The 18,541-nt window shown below is 41.0% G+C and overlaps 1 protein-coding gene across 3 annotated transcripts in view; it reads right to left on the minus strand.

Annotated features, from left to right (window-relative positions):
• Positions 1–18,283, minus strand: part of slc6a6b (solute carrier family 6 member 6b) — a 29,097-nt gene extending 10,814 nt beyond the window's left edge. The window contains exons 1-9 of one of the 3 annotated variants that reach the window (XM_036559341.1): positions 18,064–18,283; positions 15,015–15,196; positions 9,728–9,957; positions 9,179–9,313; positions 5,402–5,636; positions 3,449–3,581; positions 1,713–1,847; positions 1,428–1,531; positions 1,181–1,305 (exon numbers count right to left, since the gene is read on the minus strand). In XM_036559341.1, coding sequence (XP_036415234.1) covers positions 1,181–1,305; positions 1,428–1,531; positions 1,713–1,847; positions 3,449–3,581; positions 5,402–5,636; positions 9,179–9,313; positions 9,728–9,956 — 1,096 coding nt within the window. In that variant the 5' untranslated portion in view covers position 9,957; positions 15,015–15,196; positions 18,064–18,283. Of the gene's footprint in view, positions 1–1,180; positions 1,306–1,427; positions 1,532–1,712; positions 1,848–3,448; positions 3,582–5,401; positions 5,637–9,178; positions 9,314–9,727; positions 9,958–12,704; positions 12,855–15,014; positions 15,197–18,063 lie in introns of those variants that run through there. The other 2 variants (XM_036559339.1, XM_036559340.1) reach the window with 2 other exon arrangements.
• Positions 18,284–18,541: the final 258 nt, after the last annotated feature.

Genomic DNA, 18,541 nt, shown 5'->3' on the forward strand with positions numbered 1-18,541 from the left:
CCAAACAAATGATATGATGTCCAGGTACAAAATGAGCTTCCCTCAGGGTTTCTGCTTTTACAGCAAGGCAAGTTCCTGTCCTCTCCCAGAGGAATGCCATTTAAAACAAGCCCTGTTCACTGCTTACCTTTTGTGTTGTTTAATCAAATAATATTTTCAACCCAGTCATATACCAAATCTCTCGACAGAGACTCCTGTGGCTAAGTATGGCATTAATCACGTTCTTCTGCAGAGCATTCCATGTAAGTTTAAATAAGATGTGCTCTATAAACACGGCGATAAAGATTTATTCTTTATACACAGCATGTAGGCCAGAGTCTCCTCAGAGTAAGGTCAAGGCAGAAACAGCATTGCAGAAGAACTAAACAATGAGAAAAGTTAGCCAGTGAAACAGGAGCTCAATCAGTCCGTCAAATAACTCTTCACCTCGTTAGTCTACCACTGCAAGGTGAGCCAGAAGAGGAAGTAGAAGAGTTCTAAAACTTAATGGAGAGAGCATGCGGAATGAAGAGCTTGATAATTGAAGATCTTGACAATTGTCCAATATGGTCTACAGGATGGAGGGAAAGAACCAATAGAGTCCGCATGGAACAGAAGCCAAACGTTACAAATAGAGAGCTTAAAATAAAAATGCAGTAAATGCATACAACAAAAGAAGCCCAGCGTTCCAAAATTTGACCTGTGAATTTTACAGTGTTTGTTTAATAAACTTGCACGAGATGTTTCTTGGTAAGTTTCACCCTCGATATCTGTAGAAACAGGTTTGAGCAGTGCTCACAGAGCTGTTTCGACACTAACTGTAGACTCTTCATCATTAGTGGACTGGACAAGATCCAATTTTGCTCACTTTTCCCAGGGTCTCCATGCACATTCTCTCAACACATTTCCAGTGTTTGTTTGGCGAATCCAACCAGAGGGAAAATCGCTCCCGGACGATGTATTCCATTAAAATCTAGGTCTTCGCTTGTTTGTTTTAGCAATTTGTGTGTCTTGTCAAGGAGTGTTTGCCGAAAATTTCAAATTTGAAAGCTGCCTTTTTATAAAACTATTTATTGCCGATTTCAACTTTGGCGTCTCCGATTTTGTCGTTGTTGTTTTCTACAGGACCAACTCTTTTGGATGTTTTTTTTTTTTATTTGAAGTAGCAGTGCCCACCATCACTGCCACTTTACCCTCGTACCTGACTCTGCCACATCGGCTATGTCCACCCCTTGCTCTTGTGCCATGAAGCCCAGGACGGAAAATATTGCGAAGCCAGACACAAAACTGGTACCGCTGTTCAGGCCTCCCAGCAGCAAACAGTCCCTATGTCACACATATGTCATGGAGCTTGTTAATTAACACAAAAGGAACCTACGTCCCCACTTTTTTTTTTTCCCGTTGACTGGACTAATCCCACGCGTCACACCCCTGGGCACGGAGCTCACCTGTAGCAGTTGTATTTGTACTTGTTGTAGCTTCCCAGTGATGTCATCGCTCCGAGACAAATGGCATAGGAAAAGAAAATCTGCGTCCCTGCATCGATCCAGACCTACACAAACATGAGAAACTGTAAGGCTAATGTTGATAATAAGTGACTGATTTTGTTGACTACCCAGCAAATTCCCACTTATGGTCTTCAATGTAATACGGAAAACATGCTAAGAAGATGATTACAGGACTGATATGGAAAGCTAAGCGTAAGACAATATAGTAACTACAAGAAGTCTTACTTCAGGATCTTCGAGGCGGGTGACATTCGGATACAGATAGAACTTGATGCCCTCAGCTGCCCCAGGAAGAGTGACACCCCGGACCAGGAGGATAATCAGCATGACAAACGGAAAGGTTGCCGTGATGTACACAACCTAAATGGAGAGAACATGAAAATGCAGATTAGAATTAATGTGTACATCTCTAGGAAAAATCTTTTATCAACGCTGAACATTAAAGTAACACTCCAGTATTGGGGGGGCATTACAAAGTGCTTATTAGGCCTTCATAAGCCAGTAATTGGTCATTTATTTGCAGCTTATTACTACATTATTAAGCAGTAACTGTGAACTAAGCATTTTTATCAAGTATTTTTAGCAATGCCCATGGCTGCCTTACTAAGCAGCAAGTACGGTCAATTAAACAATGTCCAGAGCACTTTTATTGTGTATTACATCATAATCTTTTGCACAACATTTTAGGTGCCCACTATTACACCCTTATTATGTCTTCTGAAGCTAATAGCTAGTAACTACTGACTATTAATTAACTTGTTTCATATTACCACATTATTAATCAGTAAGGTGGATCACACATTTGCAATGCTCTTATTAAGCCTTATAAAGACCAAAACAAGGCCAAGGAAAATTGAAGATTTTAAATGTCTTTGTATGCCTTATTCATGATAGATATCTTAATAATAAATTAACAAAAATATTAGCATATCAACCTGTCTTAGTTCAACTGGGCATTTTGGTTTTTGGAAGCAAATGCTATTACCAATCAAGGTTACTTACGAAGCACTGGCTTGACAAGGCTTTGATCGGAGCATTATAAGTGCTCTAAAACATGCTTAATTTGCCCTCCATCCAGTTATTTAACACACTACTGGTTTGTTACACTGACATTCTCCAATATAGACATTATGTGGACGGTGTCCAAACTTAAAGGTTCTTCACACTCGCATGTCTAATGGTTCTATATGGAACTAACCATTAAAGCTTCTCAAAGTGGTTCTTCTAAGGTGTCATTTCGAAGAATCCTTTTTAGTACTTTTTAAGAAAGTAGAAGAAGCCACTAAAATCTGTTACTGGAGTCACAGTGTTTTGAAAGTATCAAATGTCTGATAGCTTGAATTCTTTAATAATGTATTTTTGGCAAAGACAACTGATTCCAGATTTGAGTGGTCATCCAAGGGTGACCACAGTGCAGAGGACTAGACAGCTAATTACATTAAATTCTTTTGCTATGACAGACATATTTTTAAAGGATCATTTGCTTTCCAACCACAGTCGCAGAAGACATTTCTGTATTCACTGAGGAGGCAAAACCGTCTCTCAGCTATATAGTAACTATTTTGCTGCAAGTAATGTAATCATGTTGTGGGCAAAGAGAAATCTGAGTTGACAGTGTGTTGGCAGGCAGCTGCTGTGATGTTTACAACTGGGGGAAATGTGCACCAAGTCCAACGATCAATAAATGGGGATTTAAGCCACCAGACAAGGCGGCTTTAGATCGAGTTTGTGGCCAGCCGTCTGCCGGTGGTTGCTCTGTCTACCAAGAACATGTTTGCTGTCAGTATCTTCGACATTAATCACTGGAGGAAAATTATGTTTGTGTTCACAACGTTGGCTGCAAGCACAGCCAGTCAGACAGTAATAGATAAAGGAAAGTAAACTTAGCATGTTGCTAATAGTTACACAGAACTGAATTAACAAAAATCAGTGATACTGATTCATGATCATCCACAGCTCACCTTCCCTGTAGACTTCACGCCTTTCCAAATGCAGAAGAAACAGATGACCCAAACGCCAAGGAGACACAGAGCCAGCTCCCACTTTACAGGGCCCACGTCCTCGATACCGTCAGAGATACTCAGGACGTTGCGCCTGCAGGGTAACATGAGAAACTCTTGAGCCATTTCAAGAGGCTTCTTTTCAGATAAACAAATATCATGTACGCCATGACCACTGAGCAGGACAGGTCTGAATGGATGTTTGAGTACGAATCAAAACAACCTGTCAGATGGAGTCGAGTGGAAGAGGCAAGTTTATGACCTCAGCACCAGCTTCAGCCAGTCTCGTCCAGCCCCCTTTACTATGTAATTACTTTATGCAAGCTGACTAAAACATGCTGCTGACCCAGCCTGGCAAAAAGGCCTCTATGAGTTGCATGGTTGTAAAGGCGAGGTTGACAAAGGTTAGTGAGGTCACCTGCTCTTTGAAAATATGGCACATTATCAGCATCTCCTACAGTGTAGTCCTTTTACTGAGGTACTATAAGACTGTATGCTTGTCCAGAAGCTAATTCACCATTTGGACTGAATTTAAAGCATGTTTAGACCAAATAGTCTGGAAAATAGAACTACACCAGATCCATAAAACAAGAGGCAGATTTTGTCCTTCAAGGTACAAACAATGTAAATGTCTCTTCAGAAGTACACTCTTAGGCTGGCCGTACACTAAATGACTTTAAAAATCTTAACAGATTTCTAAAATGGAGAGCATCACAAACTTAACGTCAGTTTGTCAGAGAATTTCTTGTTTGTTTGTCGTGAGGGAGCTCACACTAGACGACAGGGCAAAGAGAGAGAATAATACACATAACGATTTTGGGCTACGAATAACAACTCAAACTCCCAGATCTCCTCAGAAATCACATGACACAAACAAAGCTAAACTTACTGGCCCTTTTTTGCTTCTAAGCACAGCGAAAGTGTAAACTGGGGATTAATATGTGGTGAGAAGCGCTGATACAGTGAGTTCTGGAGAAATATTTCACTGCAAACTGGCAGCTGAGCTGAAACTGTAAAGAGAGTGCTTTAATGTCTGGATCCACACATTATAAACATGATAACGGCTCTTTTTTGCCTGTGTTTTACACACAGCTCCTCTGACTCCGCATTACCCTGTTTATACGCATCTCTTTGCCTATTCCTCCGCTCTTCTAGCTCTCTGATTGGCTGTTGTTTGAACAACTCGTTGAGTAAATCTCTGACTTTCTCACACTTCAGGACCCGTGAACGTTTTGAGTCGTAAATCAGGTCGGGACTACAATCACTTCAGAGTTCGTTTGGGGGGTAAAGATTCAATCATTTCTCCTCTCACACTAACAGATCATCCGCACCCTCTGTTGCTTGTTGAACTCCAGAACTGTAAAGTCGCATCAGATTGTGAAAATGTGTCACATGGGGCAAATCGGGCTTAAAATCAGGCACAAAATGTGTAGTGTAGGCCCAGCTTTAGCAAAAATGGTCCTGTAGTAGAAGAAAAGGTTCTTAGGACACTTTCTGGTGTTATGGTTCTTTACAGATCCATATACAACAGATTTTCCATCATAGAGAAGAACCATTTTCAAATACTTTTTTGAGTGTCCTACATTGTCTTTACTAAAGAACCATTTAAGAACCATTTATTTAAGCATGTACAACATGGCTTGTAAAACTTAGGTGAGTTTTAAAGGTACACCACATTCATTTTGTCAGGGGAAGGCATATTTGTACCTTTTTTAATGACGTAACTTTTTTAAAATAGAAAATAAAAATGCTGTCAAGACTGGTGCATGGAGTCAATGCAACTTAAAAAACTGGCACAATTATGTTCCCTACCTAAAGGTACTGAAGATGTACCACCTACCGACAGCATTCATCCCTGAAATGCACCACGTTTCTGAGAGTGTAAGAAGACCAACCTTATGTTCAGATACTTACTCCCAGAACTCAGTGACTGGTGAAGTGAAGTTGGTAGCGTTTGCAGCTGCCCACAGGGTCTTGTTCTTGCGGAGTGTATCCTCTACACAGTTTTCTGTGTTCCATGGATTATTGCAACTGGCCCAGGGAAGCTCCGGCTGAAAGCACTGGAACAGGTAGTACAAGCCCCAGGCCAGGATCACAATGTAGTAGATGTTCAGCAAGGAAACGATCACAATGGAAGCATAGCCGATACCTACATGGAAAGAAATGGAAACATCAACAGTTATTAGAGTTATTATTACCATGGAGAGCTGATGGCGGAGGTTCTTGGTAAGAGACAGGAGGTTCTTTTTCCTGAGAAACAAAACATCAACCTCTTTTTGTCATTCACTGTGTAGCAAAAGCTGCCATTACTTAAAAAGTTTTGCTCCAGTGAACCACAAAAATTGGGAGACAGGGTCCCCAAGTGAATGAGGAACAAGCATCATTTAGAAGACTGAACTGTGCAATGCGTACTGATCCTAGTGGTCAGCAAGTGTTGTGTGTGTTCATTCAGAGGAGGACAAAAACTGAAATTGCCAACTGTTTGAAGCCAGAACTTATTACCATTATTTTTCTATATGATTGAAATGTATGTTATGTAATTGCATAGTAATTACATGGTTACATAACACATTCAGTTTACATTTTTGTATAGAGAGATTGTTTCTGCATATTTAAATGTCAAAAAATATGGCAAAAATGATTATCTGTAGTTTCCATAAAACAAGCATGTCAAACTGGGGCCCTTCCAGGCCAAAGTGCTGCAGAGATTAGCATTTACCCTCATTTAATGCTCTGAATTCAGTTCATAAAGGCCTTTCTAATTAGCTGATGAGCTGAATAAGGTGTGTTTAATGAGGCACCATGCTGAAGTCTGCAGTGTTTTGGCCCATGAGGACTGGAGCCTGACATGTCAAAGCAGGACATTATATTGTGAAGCACACAAATGAAAAGGTGTTTTCTTATCTGAAAGTTATTCATACATAGTCATAAATTGCAGCACCGTATGTTGACTCTAAGGAGAGAGAAGCCATGTGATCTGGAGTGGGAGACAGATAGAGACATTTATGTGACCGACTTCCTTTTCACCCCTCAGATCAGGTGAGCTGAACACAAGATGCCCCAGTTTATCACTGTCGGGGGTGTTTGCCAGCTGTCAGTGTTTGTCTCAGGTTGATGACTCTTCTGTTTCAGCAGTTGTGCTTCTTGTCCAACAAACTAATTAACAGCTGCTGAAGGTTCTCTGCCCAACCCTTGTTATTTCCACTAGCTAGCCTACATGGAATATTACTGTGCAAACAACGCAGCACGTAGCGAAGCTGCCTGTGCTTCTGACACGGAGGGTTAAGCAGAAAAAGTTGGACGTGTGGACTCTGTGTGTACATCAGAGTGTAAATTAAATGTAAATGTAATTAATTGTGCAACTATGTAATTACAATGTGATTATACATTTAAATTTGTTGTTACATTTGAATGGTACATTGAAACAGCAGTAATAACTCTCCTTTTTTAAATGGCTATCATTGCACTTTTCCTGAACATTCTCCTCCTGAAGGTTCTCCTGAAGGTACCAAATGCTAGTTATTTTTACTAGCTGGTTAACATGGAAAATCACTGTGTAAACAAAACAGTGTGTAGGGAGCGAGTTTTAGCAGAAAAAAGTTGAAAGCCTAAACTCTAACCTTTCAATACAGAATGTAAATCAAATGTAAATGCAATTCATTGTGTAATGAAGTAATTACCATGTAACTAATTCTGTAATTACATTTGAATAGTATATCAAAATGACTGTAATAATTCTCCACTTTTAAGGACTAAACTTAGACCTCAATGAACATTTTCCTCCTGAAGTTTCCCTACCCAATTCTAGCTATTTCCACTAGCTAGCTAACATGGAATATCACTGTGCAAACAAAGTAGCATTTACATGTAAACATAATACCTTCCATAACTATGTCATTATAATGTTATTAAACATTTCATTTTGAATGTGTAGAGTTATTATGACGCTTCTAAAAGTTAAAGTTGGACTACAGCTTTTTTCCTGCTGAAGGTTTCTTTTTTGACCCTAGTTATTCCCTCAAACTAGCTAACATGGAATATCACTGTGAAAACAAAACAGCACATTGCGAGGCTGCTTGTGCTACATATAAGGAGGTTTCAGCAGGAATGGGTTGAAAGTATTGACCTGAACCTGTCAATACTGATTGTAAACCCAACGTCCATGTAATTCACTGCAGTACTATGCAATTACTGTGTAATTACACACTCAACTTTGTAAATACATTTGACAGCAAAATAGCAACAATAACTTTCCATTTCCACACACCTAAAAAGGATGGTTCTTCAAGGGTTCTTTAGTAAAGGCAATAGTTCTATTTAGCACCGTGAGTTCTACATAGAACCATTTCACGCTCAAATTGTTCTTTGCATAGTGAAAAGATTCTTCAGTTTGGTGGAAAATGTGTTGCATGTAGTTCAATATTGAACCTTTTTGAAGAGACTGACATTGTAATAATAGCAGAACCCTTTTTGGTCCTATACAGAACCATATACAACACATTCTCCATCAATCTGAAGAACCATTTCACTATGCAAAGCACCATTTAAGCATAAAAAGGTTCTATACAGATCTCAACAGAACCACTGCCTTTACTAAAGAACCCTTGAAGAACTTTTTTAAGTGTGTAAGGGCTAAACTTGGACTGCAGTGAATGCTTTTTTCTGCAGTAGCTTTCCTACCCAACTCTAGTTATTTCCACTAGCTAACTAACCTGGAACATCACTGTGCAAACAAAACAGCATGTAGGAAGGCTGCCAGTGTGACTGGCCTGATTCAAAATTAAACTGCTGTAGCTCCTTTAAGCAGCCAGTGGAGTGGACAGAATTAACAGCTTGCTGACATCACGGTTCATCATGACCAACTTCACCATATAAATAGGATATCTGGCCTGCAATAGTGCCTGACGGTGAGAAAGGAAGAGAAGAAAAACAGAAATAGCAAGAAATAACAGCCACTGTCTGTTACACTTCTCTTTCCTAGTTAAGGTAACGCTTCTTCTCAGGCTAGACCTCATTGCTAGTCATCTCTTTCATGTTATGCCGCTCTGCTGCTATGGCAACACTGAATTTAGCACACTCTGTACGCTGCACGCCTGGGCCTCAAGGACTGGGTGCAAGCGTCTGTATGAGTAGGTGCAACCAAACACACTCATCTGAGCCTGCATTCCGAAAGTATGTGTGCATCAAAAGAGTGCATCGGTCAGTTTGGTGTGTTTAGGAAATTACATTTCATCAGATTACTTTCGGCCAGCCTAGATTTCTTTAGTGAGGCGATGTGAACACAGAGAGATGTGAGAAAATAGCCTTGCAAAGACGTTTATCCGCTGCCTTTTGAAGTGGAAGTGATTTACTGTTCTAAAACCTTTGTAGCCCACAAATAAGGATGGATCATGTTTGGAAATATGCCTGCATCCTCTGTTGGGAACCGTCTCCAGCTATTGATTTCTTCCCTTATTTGTTCTAAAGACCTATTTCCTGCATGGCTCAGCTCCTGAGGAAAAGGTGTGGACATCCTTACTGCATTGAGTTATCCTTTATTGTCTGAAAAACAACTAAATAATAAAATTTGCCACATTGGGGTATTCCCCAACTTCCTATTTTGTGCTCATAGGTAGGACACCAAAAGCTGAAAAGAGCAGGTGTAAGTTGATTTTCTACTATATTCCATTTTATTCTAAAGTGATGACTTACCAGTAAAGATGGGGCAAAGTTTTTCCCAGCAAGTGATTCCCCCCTGAGAGGTGAACTGGCCAAGAGCCACCTCCAGGAAAAACACAGGTAGGCCTCCCCCGAAGAGGAAAATGAAGTATGGGATGAGAAATGCACCTAGGCGTGAAGAAGAAGACAAGGTACATCTTTACAAGTGCGTTTAATTCTGCTAATCATTAAATCCCATTAACTATGTGCACAATGATTGACTATGAGCCCCAACTGAACCTCAGTCAACCATTACAGTGTGAACCTGTAACACATCCTCTTTTTCTAGGCTTCCTGTGAGGGTAATCTCAGCATGCATGTTTCTCCAAATATGGGCTTCTGAAGCTCAGACGACTCATAGAGCAACTCTGATCCGTTTCAAGCCATGCAAATGTATCTTATCACTAGAGCTACTGCATGATTCATGACAAGTTCCATTAGAGCAGATTCAACTTGATTTGAACCACAACGACGAACGTTTCTTCCATAATTATTTCATGGCTTGGTGTCTGAGAATCTTGAGATGTTGAAAAGTTTACTCACCTCCACCATTCTTGTAGCAGAGGTACGGGAAACGCCAGACGTTTCCTAAACCGACAAAGCCTCCGGCCACAGACAGGAGAAAGTCAAGCTTGCTAGCCCACTTCTCACGCTGAGGGTGTTTACCCTCGGCCTCGTCCTCGGGTCGGGTGCCGGGGCTTTTTCCCGGGGAAGGCTTCAGAGTGTCTTTGTGGAAGTCTTTCAGACATTGGAGCTTCTCTTTTTGTGCCATGCTGTTGAGGAGAAAGCATAATGGGCTTAAATTTTAGGCTTATTATCCAGTTAGTAATCTTAAGACTTATAATCCTGTACTGCAAATTATTTGGTAACAAATATTAAACTAATATGTTAATTGTTATTGGGAATTAAAGTCTGGATGGACTGAAGTCTGAGATAACGTCTGAGAGCTATTACTGTCATTTTGTTGTACTTTTCAAATGTAATTGCAAACTTAAGCGTATAATAACAAGGTAATTACAGTTATACAATAATTATATTTACATTCTCTATCAACCTATTTGAGTGTGCGCTTCTGATTATTTCAAGTCTGAGAATGTTAACCCTTAGACGTTGAGTTATTACTGTCATTTTTTGTTAATATTCGAATGAAATTACAAAAATAAAGATAAAATTACATAGTAATTACATAACAACAAGATAATTTACATTTGGATCTGCTTTACATCATGTATCGGCATGTTTGAGGCTGCGATTCTGACTTTTTGTTTTTTTTCAAGATTAACCCTTAGAAGAACCCTTAGAGTTATTACTGGCATTTTTTGTAGTATTGAAACATAATAACAAAAATAAATGTATAGTAACATAGTAATTGCACAATTATGCAATGAATTACATTAACATTTACTTTGCATTTTGAATCGATAAGTTTGCATCTGCATTTTTTTTGGTTGGTTTCAATGTCAAGCAATGATAGACATTGGAAAAAAAGGTAAATGGTGTTTTTTTGGACAGCAAAACAAGACAACTTTCATCAGATTCAAAAGTTTGGAGGCTGCACGTTCAACAGAGTGTCTCCATTTACTTTCATGAGCTCTTAGTCATAAATACCAAAAATTACACCATTCTCTTTTCATCACCAATAACAGCTTAAAGAATGGACAGATAGGAGGCACAATGAGTTGCAAACTTCAAACCATCAGTATCACTGTGACGTGTGTAGTGAAGCCTCCACATTCCAAATGTAGGCCAAACATAAATGATAAATTTCCAGCGTCTGCAGGGCAGGAAACCTCTGCATGGAGGTGGCCATCAGAACTGCTCTTGTGAAGCTGTGATGAAGTTTAACACAGGAACCCAACTATCACGCGCACAGAGTGAAGTGTCAGGCTTCAGTTTGCATCGCTGGATGTTGCAACCAGACCGAGATCAGATATAATTGCTTGATTGACACGTCAGAGAAACAACACAGCCAGAACCTCATTCAAGCTGAGCATGTGCAACACGTGTTTGGTTTGCTCTGTCTCTTTAATTAACGCAGCGTTTATGTGTCAAGACGCTATTCAAAGAGGGAATTGTTATTACTGGCTCAGGGTGTCCAGTTTCAAAGCATGGGCCAAGAAGCACCCTGGAGCAGCCCAAATGTACTCCCAGGGAGCCAGATTGCGATGTCAGAAATGCTTTGGCGCCCCTCAGCCCAGCTCCTTTTCAACTTGGCATGGATAGAACAAACTACAGCCCCCACTGCAAGGTTGCATTTTTAAACACAGCTCCGATTTAGAGCTGCCTTATTTTATTTTGGAGACATGCAAATAAATTGAAACCTATGCTAGGTCTGAGACTCTCTTACTGCAGCACATCCGAGCCTAAGTAGGTTTCTATGTCACCTCGTTCAAAGTGACAGGAGAAGAAGAGAAGAAGAAGTGCAGGGAAAGTGGAAAAATACAACTTCCAAGGCCTGACAGACAATGAGGACGGCCAGCTTGAAAGCATACTTAATACTCCTACTATTAACATTCACGAGATGCAGAGAGTCGAATCGCAGTGACCCTTTTGCCAAGGAGTCGAATTCGATATATAGCCCAACACTGGACACCAATGTCCTTGATGTATAAGTCAGCCTCTGCTTGTACTTCAAGTATTCTTTCATTACCTATTCATTGCGGGGAGTCCTCCAGATCGAGGAAGAGTTTTGCGGAAAGGTTGAACCAGATGATAAATCCGAATGGAAAAAAGGCCGTTGTCAAGACAAAACATTACGCTGTGTTTACTAAATTCTCCTCTGTGAAGCATAGCGAGGTAGTGTCATTGAATTTACACAGAAAACATTACAGATACTGTCCAGTTACACAACCAATGAATTGCAGTGTTGAAAGCGCACAAGACGAGTGGTGCTCATCCTCATTTGCAGGGTTAAAACTGTACATTTCAGAGGCTTAACAGCTTTCTACAACTCAAACACATTACATTACATAAGCGAGTGAAATCCTTCAGCGCTGATATCCTGTGTCCTTGCTCGTTACTTCCAAACTTGCTTGGCAGGGAGTCAAAATGAGACCACTATTAAGTACTGGCAGTGAAAAAATGTGGTCAAAAATGCATGTCCACTGTGTTACATATTACTAGCAATTCTGTTAAACCATCAATTTCTTTATATTATTTGAAAACAGCCATCTTTTACATTTTCTGAGCATTTAATAAAGAATGGACTGATGGAAATGGTCCAAAATCGCTTAGGTGAATCTGCATAAAAAAGCTACCATTTTGGATGTAAAAGATTTTATAATAAGAAACTACAGTCTAATATTCTGTCTTGAGATGAAAGGTTTTATAACGCAACAAAACAAAATTTCAGATTTATCCATTAAGTTTCAAAATACAACCAACTCCAACTTAACTCAAATTCAGAGCAAAATAGTCGCACTGGCTTCAATTCAGATCAGTAATTAAATCATTTCCTCCAAACAACTACCTATTTCAACATGCCGGAACAAGTCATTCAGTCACAGTCCCCTGCACTTACATTTCCTTCATGGCTGTTAGTTTGGTGAGGAGTGCCGTTCTCTCTCCGTTGTCACCATGCCTCGGCTGCCACAGCCTAAATGTCTATGCAGCTCAGAGTAAGCCCAGATTGACAGTGTGACCCGCCCCCCGAACTAAGACAATTAAATGCAATCAGCAGATTGGGCTTGGCTTTAGAGCTGGGGTGGGAGGGGGTTGAGAATGACATAGACCGGGACAGTAAATTTCCACTCCCCAAAAGCGATAGCAGGACGCCTGCGACCGTTTGCTTTGCATGTGCCGTGTCCACTTGTGGTAATCTGAGCCGCAGACTTGGACGTGCCAAACAGAAGCAATGGGACGGCCCGGGGACAGCAACCCCTCACCTCTGTTTCATTTCAAGGCCTGTCTATTTAAACCTGCTGTAGCTCGTAATAGCTTTTCCAGTAACACTGGGCGGCTTGGCTAAGTGTGTAACGTAAATCCAAGAACAGAAGATTCCATCGTCTGGCTATCACTGAGAATTTGGATTCTAAATATGAACTGGGAGTTTATGAACTGATTATTAATGTAGTTAACGAATGCATGAATATTCCGTAGTGATAATGAATCAGGGTCCACTTTGGTGTGGAGGTTTTTCAGATTAGCTGAATAAATGTGTACTCTGCCTGCTGGCCTAGGCAAGGTCCAGTGCATTTGCATAGGCGAAGTGTGGCCGATGACAAAACAGCCATTGTATGTGTGGAGCCAGCTTTTTTCCTTCCAAGAAAAAAACACTGAAATGCTGTTGGAAACAGCCAAAACAGTGGGGCCTACTTAGAAAGTCAAAAAAGTAAATAAAATATATTATAAAAGATATATTTTAGGCATCATCAAAAGACATCAAGTCGCTCAGAGTCATTTGATAAAACATCTCAGGTTTCCTGGCTAACAAGCAAGCGTACTGCTCCCTCTTCAGTTCAAAACAAGAGGCAAGCACAGTCTGTTAAGAACGCTCCAGGAAGCCCCTAATTAGAAGTGATCTGCACTGTTAAAGTTATAGGTCAATGAATCGACTAAAACGTCAAGTCACAACAGCTCCTCTTCACTCCGCCTCACTGCTGCCGTTTTGGGGCTTTTGTAAGCCGTGAAGGACTTAGTCATGCAACTGAATGGCTATCTCTGTGGTCCTGGCCACTGGGAAAGACCAGGTCCGGCATCCACGTGAGGCTCCGAGGCTCATTACGTAACCGCTATTTTAAAACCATGTACATTTCCTGAGGGTGCGCGTGTTAAACTCTTTCCCCCTCTTTTAATATATTCATACATTCACACAGTGCCCACTCACATGCTTCCGAGTGTTGACCACAGACCCCCGGGTCTCACAAGGGGAGACATGAAACCTGGGCAACATGCAGATTCAGGCAAACTCTTAGCTGTAACTGACAACAGCACTGACAGGGGGACGTGATCTGTGCTGGTTGGGTAAACTCCAGCGCCCTTTGTCCAGCTTCCGCTAGCCCTCTCCAGTTTACGCCATCAAATCGAATGCTAATGATAATGTAAACAAGGCAAGGGCTTAAAATGGACCAATTTTGACCATTAACTAAATCTTCTGGAAACAGAGGACACTGCCCTTGCGTCACAGATAAGCCAGGCTAATTCCTCCTCTGCTTTTTTCTTCTTTTTTTTGGGGGGGGGATTCTCATTGAACTCCCTTCTTAAACAAAGAAGAGTTCAAAGAAAATAGAAGAAACTGGGTTAGTAGTAATGGTTAGTAACTGGTATGTTATTTGAGTTGCAAAAAAGATCTGTGAAGATCAGTCTATCAGTACATAAAACATAGATAAAGTAAGTGATACATTAGCCTTTGCTGCCCTCCCCTTGCAAAATCCCATTCAAGCCACTAGTAACCTTGGATTCCAACCTCTAATGACCCAAAAGTGCGTTGCCCATGAACCCCTTCTTGTTTATCATCCCTGTGATGGCACATGGTTAGACCTTGTGCAAACAGAAATTTCATGGTTAGCGTAGTAAGAATCAGTTCAATTATTACCAAAATGATAAACAGGCTCCTTCATTTTCCTTTGCATGCTCTGAACCTGAAGCAAAAAGAGTTGCAAGTTCTGCAAATCCCACAAAATCAAGATTAATCCATCACTGTCAACTCCAATATCAGGTATCTTGCTGTGGCCACCGAGAACTTTCATTCTTCCTGAACCTATCATTATACTAATGTGATACTAAGCTGCTTCTCTACCAGAACACGGTCGAGCCAAAAGCCACCAAGAAGATGCCAGAAAGGAAAGCAAGTCTCCCTCGCCTGATGACAAGGCACTCTTTCAGGGATTACCTGTCACGGTCTACCTCGTCTCCTAGCGAAGACGTGGAGTCAGAAGCGGCTAGATGGTCCAGCTTGAGTTGAGTTTTTCACGCTTGCCAGAAGGAGAATGCACCCGAAACCATGCCAGTGCAAGAGTAGGGGTTCTTGCCACATTGTTGGACAGAGGGGCAACCCTTAAATCGTCTTGAGGGCTGAAAAAAGGAGGGGGTTCTGGTGATGGGGGAGTGGACCTGGACTCAACACTTTTGACTCATTCAGCGCAAAAAGAAGAGAAACACACACAGAAAACAAGGGGGAGGAGATGGATGATTGCCCAAGATGATAGGCAGTGGGGGAGCTTACTACGTGGGCCACCTATACGTACACACATCGGCATTTAAAATTACTTTGAATGGTAACTTGTGCAGGTGCATGAACATGGAAAACAAATGTCTTCTAGGATCAGAGAACTGTGTTGAACTCTAGAACTCTAGAAAGTTCAAAGTCTAGCGAGTGGCCATTTCAACCAGGCAACTGCAGGACACTATCTTTGCCTTTGTTTGGCTGAAAATGCACCATCGTCTACTTCCTCTTTTATTGCAGTTCCTTCTTTAGATAAACTCCCCGCAGTTCTCTGCCTGTATTGGCTTATCACTTGTCACTTACTCGCTATGCAGAGTTGCTGTTTGCATAGCACCAGAATTAATGCAGAAGTTACATATCTGGGTCAACAAACAACTTTGCAAGGTTTAGATAAGTAAACTGAGTGTCAGTAATAGACTATTACAAAACCCATTACTGCTCCTCTGGCATGGATGCAGAAGAACACAAGGTGGGGACTTGCTTTGACTTTTAATCTTGACATCAACAAGCTAGGCATGCACAGGACCTACACAGCCCATCACCAGGATACAGGAATGGCAAGGTCATTCTTATTGGTATGGAAGGCTCACTAGATGGCTTGGATGCAGAAGATATCTGATAGATAAGGTTAGGAGCCCATTAACGAATTCCCCTTGAGAGGAATGGATGTTCTAGCTTTTAGGCTGAAGGTTATTCAATCAAACACTGATTCAATAATTCGAATCGAGCGTCAGCATCAGGCCAGTTTCTGCAAAAGCAGTGACAACAAAATGTTTGATTTGCTCCAAGAATTTGGTTAAAAAAAAAGAAAGCATAGCCAAAACATTGGCAAGAAACAACCAAACTCATTTCAGAGTGGTTTGGTTTAATGGTTCGTTGTGGAGAAACTTACCAAGATTTCATTACCGTGTTGGTGATTGGAACCAGGGGTCGCAAACGCAATACATAGCCATTTTTTATACTTTCCAAAACCAACAGTGAACCAAAACATCTTCTGACTTTTTTGGTAATGGTAAATAGGAGTAAATCTAAAAAAAAAAAGCACAATTTTTTTCCTTCCATGTACCTCTCTACCATGAAAGTGTTATAAAAATACATTTTTTCATTGCAAAACTAACATAAAACAATGATTCAGGCATCAGGCAGCTTATTCAATGGCAAAATGTCATATCATAAAGTTTTTTTTATGTCATGATATTTTTTTTTGTGGCATCAAGACAAAGTTAATCCACTTATAAAAACCACTATCAAAACAATGAATTCAACCATTTGTATTCAACATTTTGCACTGTGCTGCACGAAATCCAATTACACAAGACTAATGATGCTCTGTTTGCGAAAACATGCAGTTTGTAAGTGTTTAAGTATTGACGATATCTACGATATGCTCAGAAAAGCATATTGTGACACATAGTGATGATCTCGATAACGATCATATACTGTCACATTGCCCAGCTCTAGTACTCACAAGCATTTCATTTAATAGCTCTCTGTGAGGGAGCTTTCATAGGCTGTGAACTCTATCACCTCCTACCTCCACCACTGTGAACAATTCTGGTTCTCTAGAACAGAGCATCTTAACCACTTAAAACCGAAAAACCACCTCAAGTCCTCTTTAACGGTCATGGCCAGGCTACCTCCGAAACAGGGAAATCGCTTGTGAGACGATGTTTATTTGTTTTCCACCCGTTATCCGCCAAAGCCCGCCCACCTGGCTACAGTTCGTATTCCTGCGCTAGGATTGGCTAGCGGCGCTCACTCACAAGCAACGCGCAGCAGCGACGGTTGCGACTTGTCAACAGACAAATGAGCGGGGCTACTCGTGAGCACGAACTATTAGCCAATCGGAGCTGGGCTTGATGGAAAGCGGGTGGGAAAAGAAATAATCCATAGAAACGGCTGTGACAGTTCCCTTCACAGCGCTGCGAATTTAAAAACTTAGAAAAGAACCGTAGGTTTGGGTATCATTACAGGAATTTGGGGGATGTTTTTGAGGAGAAAACAGCTTCACCTCGCTACGGAGTGAAGGTAACACTAACTGGAAGGGAGTTGGCGAACTAGAAAACAACGCAGTTAACAGTTAGCCGAGTTACAAGCGTTACTTCTAAGTTCACTTCAGCGTAACGTTACTGTTTTTCTTTTTGTCACTATAGTTTTGAATTTGAGGGGGTTTTTCCCTTTTTCTTTATCTTCCGCAGCGACCACCCTAACCGGGACAAAACCCTCCTAGAGAGACAAGCTGCAGGTTTTTGATTAAGAAGACCAAAACATGACCTTATTTGCACCCGAAACTCGTCTTTCAGTCACTGACTGTCAACAAAATGTGTTCGGCTACTCCCACGCTATTAGCATTATAAACAGCAAAAGCCAAACGGGCAGCAGACTCTGAAGGAGTTTTAAGCATTCAAAAGGAGAGGAAAAAAGCGAATAACTCAGTCTCTATGAATATTGACCATAGTCAGTAAAAGCGTATAGTAAATTAAAACAAACATAAGTAGCATAATTAAAAAAAAAAGAAAAGAAAAAAAGTGTGATATGAAATAGAGAAACTGCAAATAAAGCCACTTCCTGGACCCCGTGTCAAACTTACAGCAGGTGGGAGAACGCAGATAGCCCAAATAAATGAAAATACACAACACTCCATCTGATTATGGCTATTAAAACTAAAAAAAAACCTGAATATATCTTTTATGATGAAGTATACTGTATTTCTTACCTCAGACTATTTTCCTTTTATTCCTTCAGAAGTGACTCGGGTCTCTTGTGTGTGAGTGTGTTTTGTGCGGCGCCTGGTCGTTGAATGAGAGCCGTGGCGGTAAAATTTAATTTATAAGCTCTTTCTTTCTGACCTTTGTCTCTTGAGTACGGGTGACCATTAGACAGCAGCATGAGTGGAAAAACACCGGCCTGCCTCCTCGTGCAGCAGCAGCAGCGAGCGGCTTCTTAAAGACGCAGCGCCCCCATCTACACTCTCATTCACACAGCTCAGCGCGCGCTCGAGCCGCGGAAATGCGCACGCGCAACAGCTCTGCTTTTTTTCTAAGTAAGTCAATGGAACCAGAATTTTTTCTAAGTAATTTTGGGCTGTTTCTTGTAGTCCATACATACATCATCTAAACCACTTATCCTTCTGGGTCACGGTGGGGTGCTGGAGCCTATCCCAGCTGTCATTGGACAGAAAGCAGGATACACCC

Source organism: Colossoma macropomum, unplaced genomic scaffold (genome assembly GCF_904425465.1).
Source record: "Colossoma macropomum unplaced genomic scaffold, Colossoma_macropomum, whole genome shotgun sequence".
Classification (NCBI taxonomy): Eukaryota; Metazoa; Chordata; class Actinopteri; order Characiformes; family Serrasalmidae; genus Colossoma; species Colossoma macropomum.